Source organism: Acipenser ruthenus, chromosome 13, assembly GCF_902713425.1.
Source record: "Acipenser ruthenus chromosome 13, fAciRut3.2 maternal haplotype, whole genome shotgun sequence".
NCBI lineage: Eukaryota > Metazoa > Chordata > Actinopteri > Acipenseriformes > Acipenseridae > Acipenser > Acipenser ruthenus.
The window spans coordinates 1,348,126-1,359,517 of record NC_081201.1 but is presented as its reverse complement, the minus strand read 5'-3'; the positions used below and the strand labels follow the sequence as shown (position 1 = coordinate 1,359,517).

General features: G+C 43.4%; 1 protein-coding gene across 1 annotated transcript; it reads left to right on the top strand.

The window, feature by feature from the left end:
- Positions 1 to 1,527: 1,527 nt before the first annotated feature.
- Positions 1,528 to 11,315, top strand: LOC117418166 (E3 ubiquitin-protein ligase ZNF598). The gene is made up of 12 exons (XM_034030828.3): positions 1,528 to 1,872; positions 3,160 to 3,272; positions 4,126 to 4,255; positions 4,714 to 4,925; positions 5,229 to 5,446; positions 5,740 to 5,878; positions 6,117 to 6,292; positions 6,482 to 6,575; positions 6,689 to 7,509; positions 8,031 to 8,187; positions 8,647 to 8,791; positions 9,240 to 11,315. The coding sequence occupies exons 1-12, from the start codon at positions 1,699 to 1,701 to the stop codon at positions 9,576 to 9,578; spliced, it is 2,718 nt and encodes a 905-aa protein (XP_033886719.3). The 5' UTR covers positions 1,528 to 1,698; the 3' UTR covers positions 9,579 to 11,315.
- Positions 11,316 to 11,392: the final 77 nt, after the last annotated feature.

Sequence of the window (11,392 nt, the reverse complement as noted above, 5' to 3'; positions counted from 1 at the left end):
CAATGTATGAAAACACTATGTAACACAATTTTTGTTCCTGGGTAGTAAGTGTTATTTCCTAATTGCTTATGCCACAAAAGTATAGAAAATGGCTATTATTCCCCACAAACTTTGCTTTTGTGACCAGGACAGTGATATTTTGAAATGTACCTATTTCCAATGAGAAAACGGGCAAATTTGTGTCTTTTCGTTCACATAAAGTCAGAAAAAAACAACATATGAATCCAAATTAACATGTATTTATACTAAAGTAATACAAAAATGACTACAAAAGATTTAGAAGTGAGTAGTTTTTCGAGATTTACGATTATACTGTAAATCACTTTCACGAATCAGCCCCCAAATGTAGTCTCCCATCATGTTCTCGTTATACTGTCCTTGGTAGCGGCGTTCAAGTCCAGTATATCCTGTTGGAAGCGCTCGCCTTGCTCCTCCGAGTACGCTCCCATGTTCTCCTTGAATTTATCAAGAGGAGCATCAAGGATATGGACTTTGAGGGACATCCTACAGCCCATTGTGCCGTAGTTCTTCACCAGAGTCTCAACCAGCTCCACATAGTTTTCGGCCTTGTGATTGCCCAGGAAGCCCTGATCCACTGCGACAAAGCTGTTCTAAGCCGCTTTCTCCTTACTAGTGAGCTTCTTGGGGAATTCATTGCACTCCAGGATCTTCTTTATCTGTGGTCCGACGAAGACACCGGCTTTGACCTATGCCTCAGACAGCTTAGGGAAGAAGTCTTGAAGGTACTTGAAGGCTGCCGACTCCTTATCTAGAGCTCTGACAAATTGTTTCATAAGGCCCAATTTGATGTGCAGTGGTGGCATCAGCACCTTCCGGGGGGTCCACCAGTGGCTCCCACTTGACGTTGTTCCTCCCCACAGAGAACTTGGTCCGCTGTGGCCAGTCCCGCCTTTGGTTGTGCGCCTTGGTGTCCCTGCTGTCCCAAAGGCAAAGATAGCAGGGAAACTTGGTAAAACCGCCTTGGAGACCCATCAGGAATGCCACCATTTTGAAGTCTCCTATGACCTTGATGCCATCTCAGAAAAATGCAGATATGTATCCACTTAGGCAGCTGGAACTAAACTGAACTGGTGGGCTTAAGGCCCCTGTATTTATACTACTATTTATATTACTGGAAAGTTCTAGAGAGTTCTAGAAGTTACTCCAAGTTTACTCAACACTGAATCTATCTGGAATGTTCTGGAAAATAGGTAAATTTCAAAATATCACTGTCCTGGTCACAAAAGCAAAGTTTGTGGGGAATAATAGCCATTTTCTATACTTTTGAGGCATAAGCAATTAGGAAATAACACTTACTACCCAGGAACAAAAAAAAAAAAAAAAATTGTTACACGATTAAATCAGTCTCGTAATTTGGAATAGGATAGCGGTAAAAAAAAAAAAATCATAGTTCTAGAAGAAACACATGTAAATACGGTAGTATGTTTTTGTGCTTCTTGGGTTCTATAAATAAAGTGTTGTCGACTTGGATTTAAGTTTGACATGTGTGTTTATCAGTAGAGGGCGCGTCCTCACTTTGCACACGCAGCGATTCAAACCCATGACATCGTCCGACTGAAACGCGTTAGGCTGGCGTGATGACGTCAGAGAGAACGTGCATGCCGGTAGAGAATAACGTACCTGCATTTCTTCGCTCATTTGTAAAGCAAAGCCCAGGAATCTGTACCTGTCGCAGCGATGGCATCAAAGTCTCTCAAGGATACCGAGCGAAGCTGTGTGCTGTGCTGCCAGGAGATAGAGATATTCGCCCTGGGGAAATGTGATCACCCGGTGTGCTACCGTTGTTCCACCAAAATGAGGGTGCTGTGTGAGCAGAAGTACTGCGCCGTCTGCCGGGAGGAGCTCGACAAGGTACAGTCAGCTCGGCAAACTGGAGACCGGGGATGCAGTGTGGCAACCTAGGCCTCGTTAGCGAAGACGGAAGCAAAGCACAACAATCATAAAAAAAAAATGGGTCATTTTTATATATATATATATATATATATAAACTAAGTTATACCGTATGGGTTTACCAGCATCAAAGCTGTTTCTCGTTTGTCCGACAAAAAGCAAAATGCCTCTGTTTTTAAAATAGAATATATAGCTTATTTTCAGGCCGCTGTTTATTTAAAAAAATAAATAGTCCGTTTTTTTTAAATATATACCGTTAATATGACGAGAGTTCTGTTCTCGCCCCTAAAGCTTCTAAAAGTAACAGTTTTGTGAAATGTACGATTTTTATGGTGTAATGTTTAATGTATTTGGAGAGGAGTATTATGAAAAACTGTTAAACGTCACGTGTTAGATATATATATTTTTTTTCCTCAAACTGTACAGAGATCAAATCAGGGGTGAAAAAAAGATTCTTGTTACATGCCAGTTACACCCATTCCAGGTTTTCCAGCACGCTTGATTAGCCACAGTGTGTAGATAACAAACTCAAGTGTGTCTTATTAAACGCCTAGCAAAACCAGGAATGGATCAAACTACTATGCAGTGGGAGTCTCATCTCCATCTCCTGTCTCTGGAGTACTGCAGACGCACACTCGTTTTATTTGGGTGGGGTGGGGTGGGGTGTTGTGGGGTGGGGAAGAAACTCATGTGTGCATATGTGTCACTCTGCTTTTTATGACCCTGATAATGTTGAACCTTTGTAGTTGTAGTCTGACACACCTGTGTGTTGTACAGTGTTAGAGAAAAGCTTTTTCATTGTGAAATATAATGATACTGGACAGTCTTTACAAGACTGTCCATCAATATATTATTATTATTATTATTATTTAGACTCTGGATGATTCTGAAAATGCACATGGCTTTTACTTTCAGTTTCCACTTCTCTCCAGGAGATTAGTCCTGTGTGCTTTGAGAAGCTTGTGTAGTTTAACAGACACTGAACATTTTTAGAAAAACTGGTTTAGTCTTTATTTATGCATTAGTGTAAACACCAGTGAAAGCAACAGTAATGTCTGAATGTATCTGTTACTGGCTTCTTTTAGATTAAAAGAGATAATTAAATCAACAGTTTAGTGACAAAACGGAGTGAGTGTGTAATAGTAATGTGGTGGAATTGCTAATGCCTGAAGGATCTTTCTTGAATGATGATATATGTATTTCTCAGCAATGCTGATGTGTTTCTATGTGTGTGTGTGTTCCCTACAGGTTCTTTTTGTAAAGAAACGAGACCCATTTTCAACTATAGCTACCCAGCATTTCCAGTGTGAGAAAAAGCACGATATTTACTTCAGCGATGCAGATATCCACACGCAATTCAGGTAAGCCTCTTCACAAAGAAGCTAACCTAATGCTCAAAAGTAATTGTTTAATAGTATTAGACTTCAGAAATTCCCAGGCAGTGTTTATTTATTTTTTGTACCTGGGTAAGCACATGTACATCTGCTTAAATTAAATGTAAGACTAAAAATAGACTTGGTTGTCTTGCTGTTACTTAATGCACTGGAATGATGAGAGTATCTGAGAGATTGTTGCCTTGCCCTGCCCTGTTTTTCCACACCCTTGCCCTTTACAAGTAAACTGAACTACGTCATTATGTTGCTTTTAGTGAAGTCATTGGCCTCACAGTGTGCTGTATTCATTATTTGTTTATTTAGCAGACGCCTTTATCCAAGGCAACTTAGAGACAAGGGTGTGTGAACTATGCATCAGCTGCAGAGTCACCTACAACTACGTCTCACCCGAAAGATGGAGCACAAGGAGGTTAAGTGACTTGCTCAGGGTCACACAATGAGTCAGTGGCTGAGGTGGGATTTGAACTCCTGGTTACAAGCCCCTTTCTTTAACCACTGGACCACACAGCCCTAGGCAGTGTGTAAGGCTGTAGATCAGACAGTGCATTGTTTAAATGAACAATGCTGTGGTATAACTGTGCCAGTAAAAGGCAGCATTGTGACCAGAGGAGATATTGTGGCCGAGCCAAGGAGGAGAACAGCAGCCAGTGTTGCAGGAGTTTATTGGTGAGGAGCCAGATTAATGCACTATTTACAGAAACAAAGAACATTCATTGCACTAAATAGGAATAAGACCATATCAATCTTACATTGCAGTGCGTGAGCTGCACCCTTTACTCCTGGGGAGACCCTTTGCTGTAATCCAGTGTTGTTTTGACAGGCGGATTTTACAACACGAATGTCCGCAGTGCCCAGAGTTGAGGGTCTTCACCAAGTTTGAAGAACTGGAACAGCACATGAGAAAACAGCATGAGCTGTTCTGCTGCAAACTCTGTGCAAAGCATCTCCAGGTAAGACACTGGAATGTGCGCTTTGTTTGGCTATGACGTCCCGCTAGTCAATTTTGTGGTTCTAAAACCATTTAAAAATGTTGTATTTCTCTGTCTTTGGTGCCGTGGATATATGGCCAATCCCATTGTCTACGTAAATTATTTAATTGAACCAATTCAGCCTCCATCCAGACCCTGAAGTAGTTGATTGTCTCATTTTACCTGTTAAACCCGGAATGGAGTGTCCCTCCAGGAGCGTGATTGATTGGACACCCCTGCTCGAGCACATTGACCTCCTCTCAAAAGGAAACCGCTTCACTTCACACCGCAACCATGAATGTTGAAACGTGTGACTGTGCTGCTCGGAATCAGGCTGTAGATCTAAATTTAAACAGGAGGTCATTCATCTACGTGTTCGACAGAAACAAAATATGTGATTGTCTTTGGAAGTGGTAATAAAATAACTTTTTCTTGTTCAGATTTTCACTCATGAGCGCGAGTGGTACAATCGTAAGGAGCTGGCTCGTCATCGCACGCAAGGGGACCTCGATGACACCTCCCACCGCGGACACCCTCTCTGCAAATTCTGTGACGACCGCTATCTGGACAACGATGAGCTGCTCAAACACTTGAGGAGAGATCACTACTTCTGTCATTTCTGTGATTCAGATGGTGCTCAGGAATACTACAGGTCTTGCAAGACTTCTCTGTTTATTTATTTATTTTCCTGTTTGGACACTTCTGTGATTTTTTTGGTCCCTACACATATACATGAATCTGTGCTTTTAATTATCCCTATGCTTTATTTCATTATTTGTAAAGTTTGTACCTGCACATTGTAATTAGTAGCAGCTTGGAAGCAGTGCAGTGCTTTGAGCTTGATAAACAAATCGCTAGTAATGAGGCTGCAGCCTACACCATGTTTCCCTACCTAGATTCACCTTCATTGTATTGCTTGCTTGGGTGATGATGTCGTTCTGTTTGTCGTTTGCAGTGATTATGACTATCTTCGAGAACATTTCCGTGAGAAGCATTATCTGTGTGAGGAGGGGAGGTGCAGCGCTGAGCAGTTCACCCACGCTTTCCGCACAGAGATCGATTACAAAGCCCACAAGGCAGCCTGCCACAGCAAGAACAGGGCAGAGGCTCGTCAGAACCGGCACATAGACCTGCAGTTTAACTACGCGTCCCGACACCCGCGGAGGAGTGAGGGTGAGCGCGAGGATTTCATTTTGCTTTTAGTTTCAGATACATTCTCAATGCTTTCTCGTTATGTGGACCCCCGCATGGATGAAACTCGGTCATCTATTTTTTATTTATTTCTTTACGCTGAGGATAGCCTTAAGTAATTGTTGCTTATTTAAACAGACAACACCTTCGCATTGCATCAAAGCAATTTGCAGGTTTGGTCAAAAATGACTTCTAAGTGAATATCATGAAAAAAAAAAAAATTGGTATTTTTTTGCATGGGTAGAAATCTCAAATCATTGCTGCTGTGTTCCCAGGTGTAGTAGGAGGGGAGGATTATGAAGAAGTGGATCGCTTTAACAGACACTCGAGGGCAGGGAGAGGAGGAGGAGGAGGAGGCGGTGGCGGCGGCCGAGGAGGGCAGCAGAACAAGAGAGGCAGCTGGAGGTACAACAGGTATGCAGCAAACGCATCTTTAAAATGAACTGAGCCCCGCCTAACCCAGTCCAAACACATACTGAAAGAAACTTCAATTCAGTGAACACATGGAAAAGGACTTCTGTTCGAAACATGTGTCATTGAATTGCTGAAGTTCCTTTTAGTATTTTAGTAAATTCCTGGATGATGCATCTAAACCCACAGGGGGCACTGTGCTGATCACAGACCTACCTAAAGTGCATTTCCTGCTTTGCAGAGAGGAAGAGGACCGGGAGGTGGCGGCAGCAGTGCGAGCGTCGGTGGCGGCGCGCAGACAGGAAGAAAAGAGACCGGCACAAGAGCGAGAGATCCCAAAACCTAAAGAAGAGGCCACGGAGGCTGAAGACTTCCGTCATGCAAGAGCACCAGCCAAGCCAGCCAGCGAAGCTGCAGGTGGGGAACACATCTGTGCTGAACACGCTGACTTGACAGGCTGAGACAGAAGCACTGCATCGGCTTGTTAGCTCTTTGGTTTAACCCGTCGTTGTAGTGAACAGACGTGATTCAGTTTGCTTAATGCGTTGAATAGGATTTAGGTTTTTAAAACCATGCCTAACAGAAAACTTGTGTCCTTGTTTTAAGGTGCCAAAGATGCTGCTAAACCAGTAAAAAGTAATGGTCCTCTAAAGGGTGAAGAGTTCCCTGCATTGGGAGTGATGGCAGCACCTATTCCAAGGTACAGCACATTTCATTCTGTTGCCAGACTTTCCCCAGGAACTTCGTAGAGGGCTTGTGTATGTCTAGGTCAGCACGAATTGGGTGCTGTTAACGGCTCTGTTTTTTTTCCAGCACTAATACAGCAGCTGCTGTGAAACTGAAAGAAGACGACTTCCCAAGTCTGTTGAGCAAGTCTGTATCGTCCCCGATGACCCCAGCGTACACTGCACAGCCCCGGAAACCTTCTGCATTCCAGGAAGAGGACTTCCCGGCACTGGTTTCCAAAATCAGAGCTCCGAAACAATGCGGCAGCACTACCTCTGCCTGGTCCACCTCCTCCAACAAGAACGCTGGCAAACCAAGCCCCGCTGCCTCCCCCTTCCCCTCCTTCAACACCCCCACCCCCAGCTCCTCAGCTTCCACTCAGCCAAGGAAGAAACCCCTGCCGGCGAGCAGTAACAAAAGCAACCCAAGGAACAAATTGTCTCCCGCTTCGGATGAAGACGACGACCGCGGTGGGAAGACGACTCAGGAGATCCGTAGCGTGCCCACCATGCTGGATATCTCCTCTCTATTAACAGGGAGATCGGCGCCCCTGGCGTCAGCGTCCCAGACCGTTTCCAAAGTGGGCAAAAGAAAGAAGATGGGCATGGAGAAGCAGAGCCCTGCCTTCACAGCATCGCTGACTCCTCCTGTGGGAATGACCACCAACGTGGCCCAGAAGGAGAACGTCCCAGAGACTAAACAGCCGCCTCCGAACATCACACAGCCTGCCAGTAACGCGGCTTCCAAGACAAACCTCCTGATCAATGGTCATTCTGAACAGCCTGCAGAGAACAACAGCACGCTAGTTAAAAAGGAGCCGCCTGGACTCAAAAAGCAACTGACATTGGAGCCCTGCCCGCTGCCTGAAGAAGAATTCCCTGCTCTGCTGCCTAAAAAATCTCCTCCAGGTAACCTGTGCTCCGTTATGTGCAGTGTGTGTGCGTACTCGGTCTGTCTTTGTTTTGCTATGTTTGATAGATGGGGTATTAGAGTAATATAACCCTCCTTGACATGGTTGAATTGTATTAGTGACTGTGGTGATCACACACCATTTGATGCAGGGAAAGAAGTAAGACTCCTATTGCATAGCAGTTTCACCCAATCCAGGTATTATTTTTGCACATGATTAGCCCCAGTGTATAAGTAACAAGCTCAGGTGTGTCTTATTAAACTTGTAGCAAAACCAGAAATGGATCCAAGTGCTAAGCAATGGGAGTCTTGTGTTGTGTAGAGGTTGGGCAATTTGGCACCTCCTTTCCCAAACTGTAACGTTGGATATGTTCATGTCATCACCAGACGTTTCCCCTGATTTCTGTATTGCAATGAATGAGGGGGCTCGGCATCATTTCAATACAAGATTTGGGGATTGTTTTAACTGCTTGTATCGGGGGTGCAGTTGCTCATTGGTAACCGTTTCGCTTTCATTCAGGTTTTAACACAGAGTTCCCAATGAAGGGAGGGCACTCCAGCCTTCCCCCTCCTCCGCCCCCAGGACTAGCGGCTCCCCCGAGCAAACCTCCTCCTGGCTTCACTGGCATTGCTTTGAATGCAAATGTATTGGAGCCGACCATTCCAACAGTCAACGAGTAAGTGTGGGGAAATACTGCTCTCATTTTGTGTGCCTGAGCTCTCCTCTCGGGGGCAGTGTGGTTACAGGTTGAGAACACCTGCAGTCTGTGTGAAACATTTCCTTCAGATTTGGGTGGGGCCTGCAGGATAACTGGTTTAAAATGAAAACTGTTGAATAGTAAAGCATTGATATCCAGTTTTAATAATTGCATTGCCTGGAACACCTCTGTATTTACAGCACTAGAAATGGAGCCTTCAGTTCTAAAACTAAGGGGGTTCAGCAGAATCTTTATTAACATTAGTCATTGCAACGTGTTCATACAATTCACATTTTCAAACATGAGTCATTTCAGTGTGTTAATGCAGTTCACGCCCCGTTTGATCATTAGAACTCTCCAAAGTGTATATAGGAGGTGTCCATGCAATAAGTCCGGCGTGCGTGCGTTTACATCATTTGAATCTTGTTCCGTTTTCAGACCATCATTTACAACAGGGACCTACCTCGTGCCTGAGAATTTCCAGCTCAGGAACATGGAGCTCATCCAGTCTATAAAGAACTTCCTGCTGGACGAGGAGTCCAAGTTCAACCAATTTAAAACTTTCTCTGGACAGTTTAGACAAGTGAGTGAGTAAACCCTTCAGTGCCTGACCCTGTAAGTGCACAGCAGGGTCATCTCGTGTTTGAATTGAGCCTTATTACTGTCAGCCACATGTTTGTATCATGAGTCTGATCCGTGTGGTCCTATCATTGCCCCTTTTTGTTGTTATTTTGAAAGCTGTGGTAAAAAAAAGATGGAGCTTTAGCTAATATGAATCCAGAATTACAAGTATTTTTATTTATTATTTTAATAAAGACGGATGAGGACTGCAATCATACTTGTTGCACCTGTATATTACAAAACGAAAGTGATACATTTTTTAAATTGGATACCGACTTGTATAGCCGCATCTCATTTAAGGAAACGTGGGGGTTTTTTTGGGGGGGGTGGGAGGGGGTTGGTTTGGTTTTGCGCTAGCATTCCTGTTGAATCAACAGTGGTAACGCTTCCCAACACTGCTTCTGCTCCAGGGCCACATGTCTGCAGTGCAGTACCACCAGAGCTGCAGAGAGCTGCTGGGAGAGAACTTCAAGAGGATCTTCAACGAGCTGCTGGTGCTTCTGCCGGACACGAGCAAGCAGCAGGAGCTCCTCGCCGCTCACAACCACTGCCAGGCCTCCAGCAAGCCCAAAAAGAACAAGAAGAACGCCTGGCAGACAGGCAACAACAACAACCCAGAGCTGGACTGTCGGATCTGCCCCTCCTGCAGACAGGTCCTGACAGAGAAGGACTTCATCGCACACAAGAGCCAGCACAGGCAAGATGACGACTTCCCTTCTCTCCAGGCCATCAGCAAGATCATCAGCTAGCCCACAATGCGCTCTCTCTTAACCAGCCTTGCATCTGCGCAGCAGTGCATGGGATAAGAAACATGCTGCTGGCAATGGGGTAAGCATTGCACAAGCAGAGCACTTAAGAGATCAAAACGGAGAGGTTTTGGGGAATGGAGTCGTCCTTGGAATGTGCTAAAGAGTTATTAATAAAGATAACAATGTGCTCCTTCATTTGTTTACATTTTGTGAGGGTTGAGGGCTCACGTGAAGAAGACCTGTGTAAACAGTATTACTGCTGCTTTTAAGGTTTGCTTATTTCTGGACCTATATAGAAGGGACAGTAAGGTTGTAAAAGGATACGTTCCATGTTTACTTGAAAAAGTGGTGGGGGTGTTACCCCCCCCAGTACCCGAATACATTTGCATATATTATGTAACACATGAATCTTTAATGCTTGTGTAAATTAAAGTGTACAAATTATATTACACTATTTAATAGCTGGTTTCATGTGAGCAATCTAGTGCTGGCTACAAAGAACACATTAGAAGATCTATGCTTGTTGCACTTGGTAATGTACACATTTTGATTTTGTGTTCTGACGTTGTATTTTAGCAAGGCACAGTGATTTAATAGTTGAAACATCACTACACATACTGGTGTCCTCGTAAGATACTTGCTGGTAGATACTTTAAAAATCCAGTATTACTATTCTTAATTCTTATATATAATATTGCTTTGAAAATGTAAAATCCTAGATCTATTTGCAAATTATATTGTTAATATGTTAAAATATAGATGTTTGCTTGATTTTATTGTGTATCTTTCCATGGGGGAAATTAGGTTAGTGCTAGGTAGAATTACTAGATACTGTAAAACATGAAATGTTTGCTGGAGAAACATTCACTCATTTTGCTTTTATTAATAATCTGTGAAATATGCATGCCGCAAAATGAATACAGTATATGTGTGATTTACATGCGTGTGAGGATCTCATTGGAAACATGCCATAGAGTGCAGCACTGTGATGTGAGGATCTCATTGGAAACATGCTGTAGAGAGCAGCACTGTGATGTGAGGATCTCATTGGAAACATGCTCTGACCAAGCTGCAGCCCTTCACAACGAGCAGCCAAACGTTTTAAGATTAAAATAATATTTATTCTAACTCCGAGCAGCCACTTCATTTTTGTAAGCGGGCTTCGTGGGCCACTGCAGTACAGCCTTTCAGTTGCATAGACTGAGTGCAGACAACGGGACCCGCCATGGCATGACTGAATCTATTTTTTGTTGTTTTAAGTAATGCTAAAATTAGGTCTTTGGTTTAGGTTTCACGATGGGACACTTACTATTTTGTGTGTGTGTGTGATATATATAAATTGCACAAGTAAAGGGTTCACAAATACCAAAAAATATACAACACAATTGAGTAGCCGTGATATCTCATGTGTTTACCTTTCTTTATCTTGGTTGGCTGCTAACTTGATTCAACTGAAACCCAGATGCATGTAACTGACAGTTTAAACAGAAGTTTTGTATTGGTGCAGTGCAGCGGTCACCCCAATACGGGAATGGGGGTTGGGGGTCTCTGAAGTTCAGTTTATCTTTATGAAACATGCATTGTACATTATTATCAGAAAATCTGTCTTTTTTTTTTCGCTTTGAATGTTCTTTTGTAAAGTTACCTGAAACTGAAGGGGTTTGTTGTATCATAGTAAAGCTGAAACAGTTGTTTTGAATTTTTGCTGCTGCAGACCTATTACACTATGAAACTTTTTTTTTTTCCCTTGATTGTAAATTATTTTATTGGGGTTGACCCAATCCGTAAAGGGGGGGAAGAGAGATACTGATTTT

Bases quoted from the DNA above. Each gene is read 5' to 3' on its own strand.
- LOC117418166 (XM_034030828.3), top strand. From the start codon at position 1,699: ATGGCATCAAAGTCTCTCAAGGATACCGAGCGAAGCTGTGTGCTGTGC. The intron at 5,447-5,739 runs GTGAGCGCGAGG...CTGTGTTCCCAG, and splicing joins ACACCCGCGGAGGAGTGAGG to GTGTAGTAGGAGGGGAGGAT. The intron at 5,879-6,116 runs GTATGCAGCAAA...CCTGCTTTGCAG, and splicing joins GGCAGCTGGAGGTACAACAG to AGAGGAAGAGGACCGGGAGG.